General features: G+C 41.5%; 1 protein-coding gene across 18 annotated transcripts in view; it reads right to left on the bottom strand.

The window, feature by feature from the left end:
• Positions 1 to 12,589, bottom strand: part of COBL (cordon-bleu WH2 repeat protein) — a 307,667-nt gene that overhangs the window by 247,226 nt on the left and 47,852 nt on the right. For 6 of the 18 annotated variants that reach the window (XM_081286279.1, XM_081286265.1, XM_081286277.1 and 3 more), the window contains one exon: positions 8,393 to 8,502. The exons of 11 other annotated variants lie outside the window; for them this stretch is intronic. In XM_081286279.1, the coding sequence (XP_081142405.1) occupies positions 8,393 to 8,427 (35 nt within the window). In that variant the 5' untranslated portion in view covers positions 8,428 to 8,502. Of the gene's footprint in view, positions 1 to 8,392; positions 8,503 to 8,969; positions 9,011 to 12,589 lie in introns of those variants that run through there. One more of the 18 variants, XM_081286275.1, reaches the window with a different exon arrangement.

The following is a 12,589-nucleotide window of genomic DNA, read 5'->3' as shown; positions in this document are numbered from 1 at the left end:
CTTGTGGATAGCATCAGGTCTGCTGGGCCTGTTTCCTTTGGAAAGAAAAGTCAGAGAGGAGTGGGAGAGTGGGGGGCAGGGCAGACGGAGGGAGGGAGGAAGGAAAGATGGAAGGGAGGGAGGGAGGAGGGAGAGAGGGAAGGAGGGAGAAGCAGAGAGAAGGGAAGAAAGAGAGAAGAGATTGGATGGCTCTCTACCCCTGGCTGACACACTCTAAACTGTCTCCTCCCCAATCCTGTTTCTGGTAGTCCAGGAAAACACAGACTTCAAAATGTTCCTAAAGTAAGCAACTCAGTGAGACCCTGTTTCCAAATAAAATACAAAATAGGCTGAGAATGTGGCTCAGTGGTTAAGTGCCCCTGAGTTCAATCCCTGGTACCCCCCCCCCCAAAAAAAAAATGTTCCTGATTGTGCTTATGTATGTCTCAAACCTCAGCAGGGCATTTTCTCCTCCATTGGACTGCATCTCCATCTCCACCATTCTCTTAAGTCTGACCTGTTCACAACTCGTGAAGAAGCACACAACCTTTTCTTTTTTTTTTCTTTTGTCCTATCCTTACATTTCTCCAAGTTAATTCCTCTGAGTTTCACATCATGGACCCCAGATGCGGTGGGTCAGTGGTTCCTTGCTGTATTTATATTGTTCCTGATTTTCTGTGGCTCTCTGGGTGTTGGATCTGCCACTCTGTGACAAGTAGCAGGCCAAGACCTGAAAAGGTTCTGTCTGATGTTGCTATGGAAGTCCAGTCACTTTATGTTCCCTTCCTACCTCCAAGGGCATCAATCTGGGGCCCTTTCTTTAGCTACCACCTGCCCTAACAACCGGACACACAAGCTATGGTAGGAGATTTTATGCACAACTTTTATATGCAGAACTTTTATTGTGAGTGTGTGATTTCTAGGAGAAATGGAATCACCTGGATGGCAAGCCAAACACTTAAAACACTCTCAGATATCCTTGACCGTACTGTGACCACCACCCAGGATTTCTCACTAACTGTGACAACTCACCTGCCCCCAGGGCAGATCCTGGTTTGAAGGGGCTTGAAGACTGTAAGGTCTGGAAAGCTCTCTTTATGAGAAGGAACACAAAAGAACAATACAAAATGAGAAGTGAGGCCCCTGGCTTCGGTGAATATGGGGCACCTGGGCTTTTAGCTTGGCAAGGGCACATACCACCCTTGCCACCTGATTACCCTGCACATTTCCCTTCCTCTTGCCCACTGGCCCCTCTCCAGCCTCATCTTCTTCCTTCTGCTCCCTGCAGAGGCAGAGCACTTCAGTTTAAATAAACCAAAAGGCCATTCAGCTCCTATGCATCAAATAAAAGCGTAGCAGAAGCTTGGACATTTCCTTTAATAGGAACTGTGTTGTGTTTTCAATTGAGTTTCTCCTTTCTTATGTGAGCACAGGCCTGATCTAACTCAGTTTGTCTTCCAAGAGAGAAGGAAACTAATACTTACTGAAGCTCAAAATACCAGGAATTTTCCAGCACCCAGTGAGGAAGTGTCATCATTAAACAGATGAGGAACCTGAGGCTGGAAGCTTCACAATGAGTAATAATAAGGAAACCCCAGTTCTTGTTTGCAAGTGACTTAAAATAGAATGAGGAATTCAGACCTACAGAAAGTATAGTTCAATAAGCCCAAGCAAAAGAAATGTGAGATATTATAAAGCATACAAAGGGAGAGACAATTCTTCCAGTGAAGATGCAGAGAAAAGTAACAGAAGAGAGATGCTGGGGGAGTAACAAACCCAAGAAAGAGGAAAGAAGCAGGAAGAGTATGTGTCTGGACAGTGGGGAAAGGGGGGGGGCTCAGCAGGAGGGCACTTGCCTCTGAGTGAGCAAGGTTTTGAAAGAATTCAGGGATATGCCTCTTTCTGAAGGAAATAGCTTATGATTGGCAACTTATGCTTTCTCTCGGTTAGTATTAACATAGGCCAGAATCACACTCAAAAGTCCTTTACGTAAGCTGCTTAAATTCAGGGCAGTGCTGTGGAAAAGAGCTGGGGTGCTACGGAGGAGCAATCAGGTTGCCAGCGGGCTCTCTGCAGCTCAGATTCCTCAACTGGAAAGGGAATCAAAACTCCAGCTCAGGTAAGGTGCATGATACATAGAATAAAGTGGTCCACAAAGCTGGTACATGATTCTCTCCACCAAAAAGATATGTATATAATGAATACAGGAGGAGCATTCTAAGACTCCTCTCTAGTTCCCATCCTGCCACCCTCAGTAGTGACCCCCACCCGACACACTATCTAGCACAGATGGCAGTGGTCTTGCGTCTTTAAGTCTGAGCTTGTTAGGACCACGCTAGCAAATTTCAAATTTTGTCCAACAGACTTTGGTTCCATTCTGCATGCAGCTTGTCCAAGTAAAGCCCAGGGGAAAACTGAAGTTTCTCTCTGATAACTCCAATTCCTGGCTGTTTCTTACAAATCAAAATAGAAATAATGAAATAAAGTGCTGAGCTCAGTGCTTAGCCCAGGGAAGCTCTTAATACTCACAAACTCGATCCCTCTCTCACCCCATCCTACTCCCCAACACTGCAGAATCTGCCATGTACTCAGTAAGGAGATTTGTAATTCTTGTAACTCTTTAACAGCTGCTGAAAGTTAAAACTTCATTTTTCTTTAACTTAATTCTTACCTACTAAGATAAACAAGGATTTAGGCCAATAAAGCAGTATACTTCTCCACATCCTCAAAATTTGTCTACAAACCACATTTTTGCTTTCCATGTTTAATAGAATGTTACACTGAAACTTTACAAAAATTCCTTTAAAGAGTAAATGTCAATAATAATGAAATAGAAGTTTAACTAAGATGGAATTCACTTTCAGGCTTTGCTGAGCTCAATGCACAAGAATATCAATTAAGTTGCTTTACTAATTTTTTTTTGGTAAAATTTCACACACAATAGGATATGGTAACAAATTATGCCACAAGTCCACACAGTTGTGCCACTAGCTTTTGAATATATTAATGTGGTATTATTTAAATGTATAAATTTATTATCATATGTCCTTTCTGGGATACCTTGGGCCATACAATCTGTGCTCATTATAGAAGACCAAAAAATCCTTTCAAGGGGAGTATCCTAGGAGCTACGAAGAATGTATCTGAATACAGCAATATAATAATGATGTCTACACAGTGTTTTAGATAGTGACCAGGTCCCTAAGAAAGCATAACAGGCTTTCAGTCCTTGAAGCCTGGGGGTTCATCTACTTTCTCTGAAAGCTGTGAGCTGTCTGCTGAAGTCTAAACATCCAACCCAGGAAACTAATAGCTTTGTCAATATCCTTACACCATCCCAGGGATTTACTCCTCGATGGCATTCCCCAGGTGCACCAAAGGAGAATAAAGAAAGAAAGGAAATTCCACTTAATCCCAACTGATGAGGTGGCTGGGGCTCACCAGGTTAACAGGTGACTATGACCCAGGAAGACAAAGACCCAGAGACCAAGCCACATAGAATTTTGAGCAGTATTCTAGAGCAGAGAAATTATAACCAATTATGAATGATTCTTTGCCTGCCTGCTCCAACAAAAGCACATCCATCCACCTCACTTGTACAGGAGCTTTTGTTACTCTCTTACTCTGGAAAAACAACATTTTCCTTTTCCTCTAATTTGCATGAGAACAGAACATGACTAAACACTAGAACCCAGCAGGCAGGCATTGAGCCTTGATACTTGGACAGGACTTTTTTCACCCGGGAGCACTGCTCAGACAGAGAGAAGGGAGTGGGCACAACATCCCACTTACACATGATCATACTCACTGGGTATTTCTTTACAAAATGGCAACACAAGGTATGTTAGTTTTCCATTGCTGAGATAAAAAATACCTTATATAAATAATTAAAGGAGGAAAGATTTATTTTAATTCATAATTTCAGTCCACAGTTGGTTGACCCTGTTGCTTCAAGTCTGTGGTGGATAAAACATTATAGTAGGAGAACATGATGGAGGGGCCTGCTCACCTCATGGCAGCCAGAGAGGAAAAAGGAGAGAAAAGGGCAGATGGGGAGTACAAATATCCTCTTCAAGGGCACTTTCCCAAGGACCTAACTTCCTTGCACTGAGCCCCACCTGCTAACAGGTTCTACCACTTCAAAATAGCAATGACCCTAATGACCAATCCTTTACACGTGGGCCTTGAAGGACATTTCAAAGCCAAACTATAGTCAGGGTTTTTTTCTTAAGTTAAAGCAAAGGGGGAAAAAATTGATACTGAATATATACCAGAGGTTTGTGATTCACTTGCTTTTTAAGCAAGGCTTTTTCTTAGGAGGTAGCACCCTGCCTATGATGCTCCAGTCCAATACCCTGATGGTGCCCTTGCTCACCACTATCACCCTGATATCTGCTCCTTCCTCTGTACAGAATGCTCACTTCTTATTTCCCTAACAAATCTGCCTGATCCCTAAAGATGAAGGTCACAAAACTTTTCTTCCAAGGGTTCCTAGAGAAACAGATTCTTCATTGCCAGATCAGACACTAAGAAGGGAGGAAGGGATAAGAAGACAATGACCATGTCCTTATCCATGACCCCTCCTGAGCTTCCTTCAAAGAAATGACACATGTTGAAGTTGAGCCTTTGGCCACTAGAGAAGTCCAAAGATGCTACATTTTTGGTGTGAATGTGATTGACTAACTTGGTCCAAAAGCAAAATATAGTGTTTTCATGGTATATATATTTTTTGATGATTCCCCAGCAGGAATGCTGGCTTCTTTATGCATCATTTAATCACAGTTCAACAAAGGGATGACTGGCCTACAAATAAAGGAAATGTTCCCTTCTGTCTCCAATCACCAATAGACTCTCTACACTGGTGCTCCCCCTACCCTGACAAGGCCATGCCCAGCCCAGAGGCAGGCCCAGGGTGCTATGGCTTGTGTTCCCTTTCTTCCCAGATGCTGTCCTTTCTCCCTGTTCTCTTCAGAGACTCAGATTTTCAATTCATGATGGCAAGAATTAGGACAGGTGAACATGCCTTCAAAATCAAGTACACCTGGTTTTCTTTGAATAATACCACATAAAAGAAGAGAGTTAACACCAAGTAAAAGAAAAGGCTATCTATTAGTAACAACAGACTGTGCTGCCAGGTGTCATAACCCACACTGTGGGTCATGAGGCACACAGTGGGTCACACCCTGAATGCTAGATCTCCATCTCACTTCACTCTCTTTCCATTCCATCCTTTCACTGTATTTCCTAATAGATGAGCTGAAAACAAGCTCCAGGATTTCTGAATGGTACAACCCATCAATGGAATATGATAGTTATAAAATTATAATTATGAGGATGGCATGGTAACAGAATGCTGAAAATTAAAACAGAATTATAATTCATTTAAACTATGTCCAAAATGTACATATATAAGGGAACAGAAGGGAATGAATAAAAGCAGTGATTCATGAGGAATGAGACTATAGATTATTATTTTTCTTTATTTTAAAAACTTTCTATAAAATGTTTCATATTACTCTCATGATTAAAAATAAGCCAAGGTATACTTTCACATATACCTGCAAAGACACTGTGCAAAGATTTTGGAAACTAGTTCAGCTCTAGCACATCCATCCCATGGAATAATTCTGAGCAATAAATAAAGGAAATGCAATATGGAAAGGTCCTGAGGACAATTTTTGAAGAAAAAAAGAAATCTCAGATGGTCATATAGGGTCAGGGGTGTGGCTCAGTGAGACAGCGCTTGCTTCACATGTGTGAAGCCCTGGGTTTATCCCTATCACTGTGAAAGAATATAGAAAGGAGGGAGGGAAGAGAGGAAGATGAAGAAAGAAGAAGGAAGGAAGGGAGGGAAGGAAGGAGGAAGGGAGGAAGGGGATAAAAAAGAAAGATCACATACCTTCCATTTATATAAAATTTCAAAATGACAAAAATTACAGTGATGAAGAAAAGATCAGTGATGGTGGGGGTTGGGGACAGTGGGAGGAAGAGGATGGGTGAGACTAGAAGAGGGCAGAGGGAGATTCCTGCATCTTGATGAGGACACTCATACCAACATCATCTTCTTGGTTTGGGTTCTGTTATGGTTGTATGATACATGACAGGGTGCTGGGTGAAGGCTCACAGGACCTCTGTACTATATTTCCTGTTTCCCATAAATCTTCAATATTAAAAGTTAAAGAGGATAAGCTAAGGAAAAATTGAATACTATGTGAAAATGCTTTTCTCATGCTGGTCCCAGCTAAGTGGGCTCACTGATGTCCTACCTCACAGTGCAGCTTTCTGCACAGGCACCTGTGTCAGATTCCTACCTTGATGTCCTCTGCTCCAGCATAATGCCCTGCACAAAACTTGTCAGTACGCCTCAGATGATAAACAAGATCCTGGTACAGAAGGGAAACATAAGAAAAGGCAACAAGAATATTCTAGAAGTCCTCTTACAGACTTCCAAACTAGTATTCGTCTGTATGCCATGATATAAGTATTTATTTTGTTTTATTGCTTACATACTAACCATCCTCCATTAAGATATAAACAATGGTACAGTCAGTTGTCCCCAGGTATCCATGCAGGACAGACTGATTATAGGACCCCTAAGGATACCAAGATCCACAAGTAAATGACATAGTAGCTGCATATAACTTAAAAATGACAAGAAAGAATGTTTGTATATGTTCAGCACAGACACAGTTTTTCTCCTAATATTTTCAGTCTATGGGTTGGTTGAATCCACAGATAAAAACCTGTGAACACCAAGGGCCAAGTGTACTGACTTTTGCAAATACTTCATGACTTTCATTCTTATTTAAATCGCATTGCCTTTGCCAGGCTACAGTAAGAGCTCTGAAATAACCACTAACAGGTTCAAAATCTTTCAAAAATTTTCTGGCTACAAATCCCCATGTCTGTTTTTTCCCACAGACTTTGCTCTTTGAAAAAACAAGCACATTGCCCCTGTCACATGCAATAGATCAGGTCTCATGAGGCCAAGACTCTGCTGAAGCCACTTGCTTCTGCTCCGTATGTGGTCAAGTGTCAAACAATATATCCTCTGTGCTTTCTCTCAGGCTAACAAGCACAGCTAGAGGAAATGGGTCCCTTTCCACAAAGTCAAGTCTGATGTCACCAACAGGTTCCTCAGCTACTCCTCATCACTGTCAACCCTTGTCACAACAGCCACTGTAGCTCTTCCATGACGTCTGTGACCTTGCCAACATGATCCTGTCCTAAGCTCCAACTTTACCACCACCCCAATTCACAGGACCACAGGGAGACCATGAGGGAACATGGATCTTGGAGAAGACAGACTAATATCTTTTCTGGGCTTTGCTCATTTCCTATCTTTCTCCTACCTTCAGAATCTACCCTGGTTCACTAGCTGGAACTATTCTTTCCTGTCTTTTTTGACACTTCCTTCCATTCAAAACAGGAAACTTGTCCAAAGGGTAGCCCTATTCTCACTGCTCCAACTTCCTCATTCCCTCTGAAACTGGTGGCCTTTGAAGCCAGACTTCCACCTCCAAGCCAGATCAGTCACCTCCACCTCTGCAGGAAGACCCCATGACTACTCACGATGCACCCCTTCCCAAGAAGGCCCCTCCTCCTCCAAACTACAGAGAGCTCCACAGCTGCTTGCTGCCCTCATACCTCCAGGGTTCATGCTGTTCCAGGGCCCGGAATGCATCCAAGTCCAACAAAAACATCAGCTCTTCCAAAAGCCACCCCTGTTCCTTTAGTCCTTGCCTCCTCCTCATCCCACAGCCCCCTGCCAAATTAGAAGTCATTTCTGGAACCTCTCAACTTGGGTTCCAGTTCATGGTTCTGATCACTTTCTCCACTGCTCTACCACATCTACTCTGATCCCCTCCCTCCCTGAGGTATAAGCTTTGCCCTCTTATCAAACTCTATCACCAAAGTAGCCAAGAACAACTTCCTTAAAATGTGAGCTCAAGGCATATATCTGCCAAATGAGTGAACCACACCCACAAAGTTACATCTAAAGAATATAAAACTCTTAATACAACTTTGTGAATTCTGTAAACATGTACAGTTGGCCCTCTGTATCTATGAGTTCTGCATCCATGGATTCAACCAACTGGGTATTGAAAATATTGAAAAAAAATTGTATCTATACTTAACATATACAGATTTTTGTTCCTACCATTGTTCTCTAAGCAATATGATACACCTATTTGCATAGCACGTACAAGTATCAGGTATTATAAGTAACCTATATATGATTTAAAGTATATGTGGAGCTCTCTGGAGGATTTGGGTAGATTATAGGCAAATACTACCCCATTTTAAATAAGAGACTTGAACATATGAGGATTTTGGGTATCTATAGGGTGGGAGGGAGGTTCTGGAACCAATCCCCCATGGATACCAAAGAATGACTATATTTGGGCCTTACCATTTACAGGGCATTTCCCAGGCAGTCTGTGACATAAATGATCCTCTGTTGTATGGTTCCCAATCACAAAAACCTAATATTCCATCAGAGGTGATAAGATACACACATAACTGTTGTGAAAAAAAAAGTTTGCAATTAAGTATGTGAAAAAAAAACAACAGGCACATTATAAACCAGAAAGCACAATTCAAATATGAATATTCAGAACAATTATTGACATTAAATTACATAAAATAAAGTTAGATAAAAGACAAATGTTGCCCGCAGAGTAATTTATAATTTTGTAAGAAAATTAGTATAGCATAAATAATGTATTATCTAAAGACTTAATTTATAGTATGGCAAAGTCTCTGCAAATGTGAAATAAGATGTCTAAGAATTTTACTCTGTGGTATATAAGTGTCATTTATTTTTAAGCAGAAAGTACTAAAAATATCTAGTAGCATTTAGAAAATATTTCACACTTCTTCTTATCATTCTATGAATTTAAAACCAAAAACATTTAAAAACTAAAATATTCTATATTAATGAAGAACAAGTATCTAAATGTCCTACTTGAAATAAAAGGATTACATACAGAAGGTAGCATTTTACTACATCATTCGGACCAGGGCAGCAAATGACTTGTAACATGTCTATCCAGGAAGGAGCTGCATCAAGCAGAGACCCTCCTCCTTCTTCGTCCCTGACAGCTCTGGATCCATATAGTTGTGGCTACAGGACACATGTGCCAAATAACCCCTCCCCTGAGCTTTCTGCCAACATTCTTTCACTTCTAGTCATGAGCCACTCCCCAAAGCTCCATGAGTGAACTGTGCCCCTAGCACACAATCCAAACCTCACCCTAACCAGAGACCCTGTGTCCCTGTTGCCATGGCTGTATGCCCAGGCAGGGCTGAGGAAAGACCAATGTCCATATCTAACTTAGCCTGGCACAGAGGTATGACATTAGATCCTGGCCATAAAACTTCTACATCCTCCTAATAAAGTGCATTATATGCTGACTGGTGGAACTTTCATATGTTTATGAAGGAAAGGTACTGGTAGATGTTATTCTATGCTGTTCTAGTCCTGATTATAGCCCCCAATGTGGATACACACATTGGCATACTTGTATATTTCTCCCAAAGTATAACAAGAACACATAGATTTTTTTGAGCAGAGGACTCACATGCATTTTTAATTATTTTTAAGCTATATGAAAAATAAATGACTATATGGATGAATTGTTAAAGAAAAATTCAAAACAATCCAGAGAGGATACCATCCCACCCTGAGTTCTAAGCACAAGGGTCCATCAGGCCCCAATATCTCCTCACAGCCAAATCATTCTCTGGCATCTCTGCAAACAATAAGAATTTCAGGCATTCAGGACCAGAGGACACCTTTGAAAATCAGCTAAAATCACCTTCCTTCTCCTTCCCGCCCTCCATGCTGAATCACAGATCTTGTACCTGAAACACCAGAATTCAGATGATTCCCAACCAAGACTGGCCCTAAGAAATCCAGTGAGTGAACGTTGGGTCCTTGTTCCTTTGGAGCTGTTCTGCCTTCTGCATGATGCTGTCTCTTATGTTACCTGCAGCACATGGGATCATGTTCTCCCCTCCCTCTCAACTACCCTAACTGGCCTTTGGTACAGGATATCCCAAGGTTCTTGTTCACCAGGTATAAATGACAGATAAGACTACACCTCCTCTGGGAGAGCTGCAAAATGAAAAGGAATATGGATTCATTTTTTTAAGTTCTAAACCTTGACACAGAACTAGGTAGCTGGATGGAAGAAATGGTGGTCTTTCTTTCTTTCCTTTTCTTTTCTTTCCTTTACTTTCCTTTTCTTGTCTTTAACAGAAGAGAAGAAAGATGGACCACTGGGCAGGTGAGGTGAAGTGGCTTTGTGAAACACTTAGTTCAAGGCTTGTACCTGTCTCCTAGAAAATGAAGTCCTTCCTGGGGCTACACATCTTTCTTCAACTTCTCAGGGCAGGTCCCTACAAGGTCAGCACTACTTGAGTGAATAACTACCAGGCCAGTTCTTACTAAATTTAACCATACCAAAATTATTGTAAGATAGATAGGTCAGCTGAATTACTGTTGAAATAAAGTCAGAATGGGTTATATTATTTTTCAAGCAAGCTTTATACAAAATGATAACCTTGAATTTAGTGCCTTGAAGCATATAAATGGACTGAGTTTAATGTAAAGAAAAATTATCCTACTGTATAGCCTTGATTATGAAATGGTACAGTTCTCAAAACTGACATGTAAGGCAATATTGCTCTTTCCCCTGGATCTTGAATATGAAATAGGAGGTGTGATTTAAGGGAAAATTCCACTTAGAAAGGGACAGAACATCAGCCTGCCCTGACCCATCAGAGTCACAGCAGCAAAGCACTTCAGACCTGGGCAAGAAAAGCCTTTCAACACACCATCAGACAATTTACTGGCTCTTTATATTCTTCCTCACTTTCAGTTGGATGCTACAAGATGGGTGTAGGAATCTAAAAAGAATGTGTATTTTGAATGAACATGATACACAAAAGATACATTGCTCTCCAGTTTTTACAAACAGTGAATAAATACTTCTTGGATGATTCTTTTCCTTTTTGAGATGAGGTCTCCCTATGTTGCCCAGACTGGTCTCAAACTTCTACACTCCAGAAATCCTGTCTTTGCCTCTGAGTGCTGGGATTACAGGCACGTGCCACTGCACCCAGCTGGGAACATTATTTTCTAATGATGCAAAATGTCTTCACTTCAGTTTATATTTATCTGAGGGCATATAAAGAAAAAACAACCCAACTCAGACTCACTGTCTCTTACCACACATTCACAAAACAAGTCACTTCTGACACCAAATATGTTGCAGAAACATACAAAGTGTCTTGTGTTTTTTCCTGCTCTCATACCAGAATCAACACGGAAGACTTATGTGACTTTAAGGGTATGGGAATTTCTCTCCACCAGCAAGCAATTCTGCAGTGGACCCCAGGAAGTCCTCAGATTCTTCTACCTGCATATAGAGTTAGATCCTATAAGTTGAAGGCTGAGTCCCCAAGATTGCCGTCATCCCCACTCCAGATGCCAGCCTCCAGCCCAGGTGGGTTTGCTTTTGCCTCTCACCAACTGGCCAGAACTCGGGCGCCCACAACCTCCCTCAGGTTCAATTAATTTGCTTGGGTAACTCACAGAACTCAGGGATATCTTATATTTACCAATTTATTATAAAGGCTATTACAAAAATACAATTAAAAAAATGCCTAGGATAAGTTATGGGAGAAGGGGTGCAGGCTTCAATGCTCTCTCCAGGGTGTCACGCTCCAGTAACCTCCCCGTGCCCAGTTATCTAGATGCTCCCCCGCAACCCTGTCCTTTGGGCTTTTGTGGAAAATGCACTGTACAGGCCTGACTGCTAAGGGCCTAGGAGGAGAAACAAGCAAGGCCTATCTACTCAGATACTGGGCTTCCCCTGTAGCACTCCTTCTTACTGTAGTTTGGATCTTCAGTGTCCTCCAAAGCCCAGGCATTAAAGGTTAGATCCCTGGAGTGGTGCTGCTAGGATATGGAAGAAACTCTAACAGGTGGAGCCTAGGGGGTGATTCAAAAGGGCATGCCCTACATGGGGATTGTGGCACCCAGGTCTCTTCTCTCTTCATGTTTCTGTCAGGAGCTGAGTGGCTTTTTGCTCTGCCACACTACCCTGCTAGGATGTGCTTCTTTGCTACATACCTAGAAGCCAAGCAAACATGGACTAAAACCTCCAGAACTGTGGGCCAAACTAAACCTCTTATTTTTATAAGTTGATTACTTCAGGTATTTGTTATGGCAACAGAAAGCTAAATAACACACCTCCTTCCAGGATATGGGACAGGACTCCTTTGGAATGAGGAGGGTTTTATGATTTACTTTAAGACAAGGTAGGTCCAAGAATTTCCTCACAACCAGCAACAAGACAAAGACATTTGGACAGGGGAAGATTATAGCATCTCTGACGCACCCTGGGAAAGAGAAATGCTAGTTAGTGTCTATGGCTTTCCTTGGGAAGAGGATTTTAAACAAGAAATTATGAACAAAATCATAGATAGGTAGATAGATCATAACATCACAATCCATTTAATATGATTTAATTTACCCCATTTCTATAAATATGCAAATTAGTTTAAATTTAAAGAACTAGAAAACATTTTAATTGCAAGA

This window comes from Spermophilus citellus, assembly GCF_964194105.1.
Source record: "Spermophilus citellus genome assembly, chromosome: 3".
Taxonomy (NCBI): Eukaryota; Metazoa; Chordata; class Mammalia; order Rodentia; family Sciuridae; genus Spermophilus; species Spermophilus citellus.
Note: the sequence above shows the minus strand (reverse complement) of the source record. Positions and strands in the feature narration are given on the sequence as shown.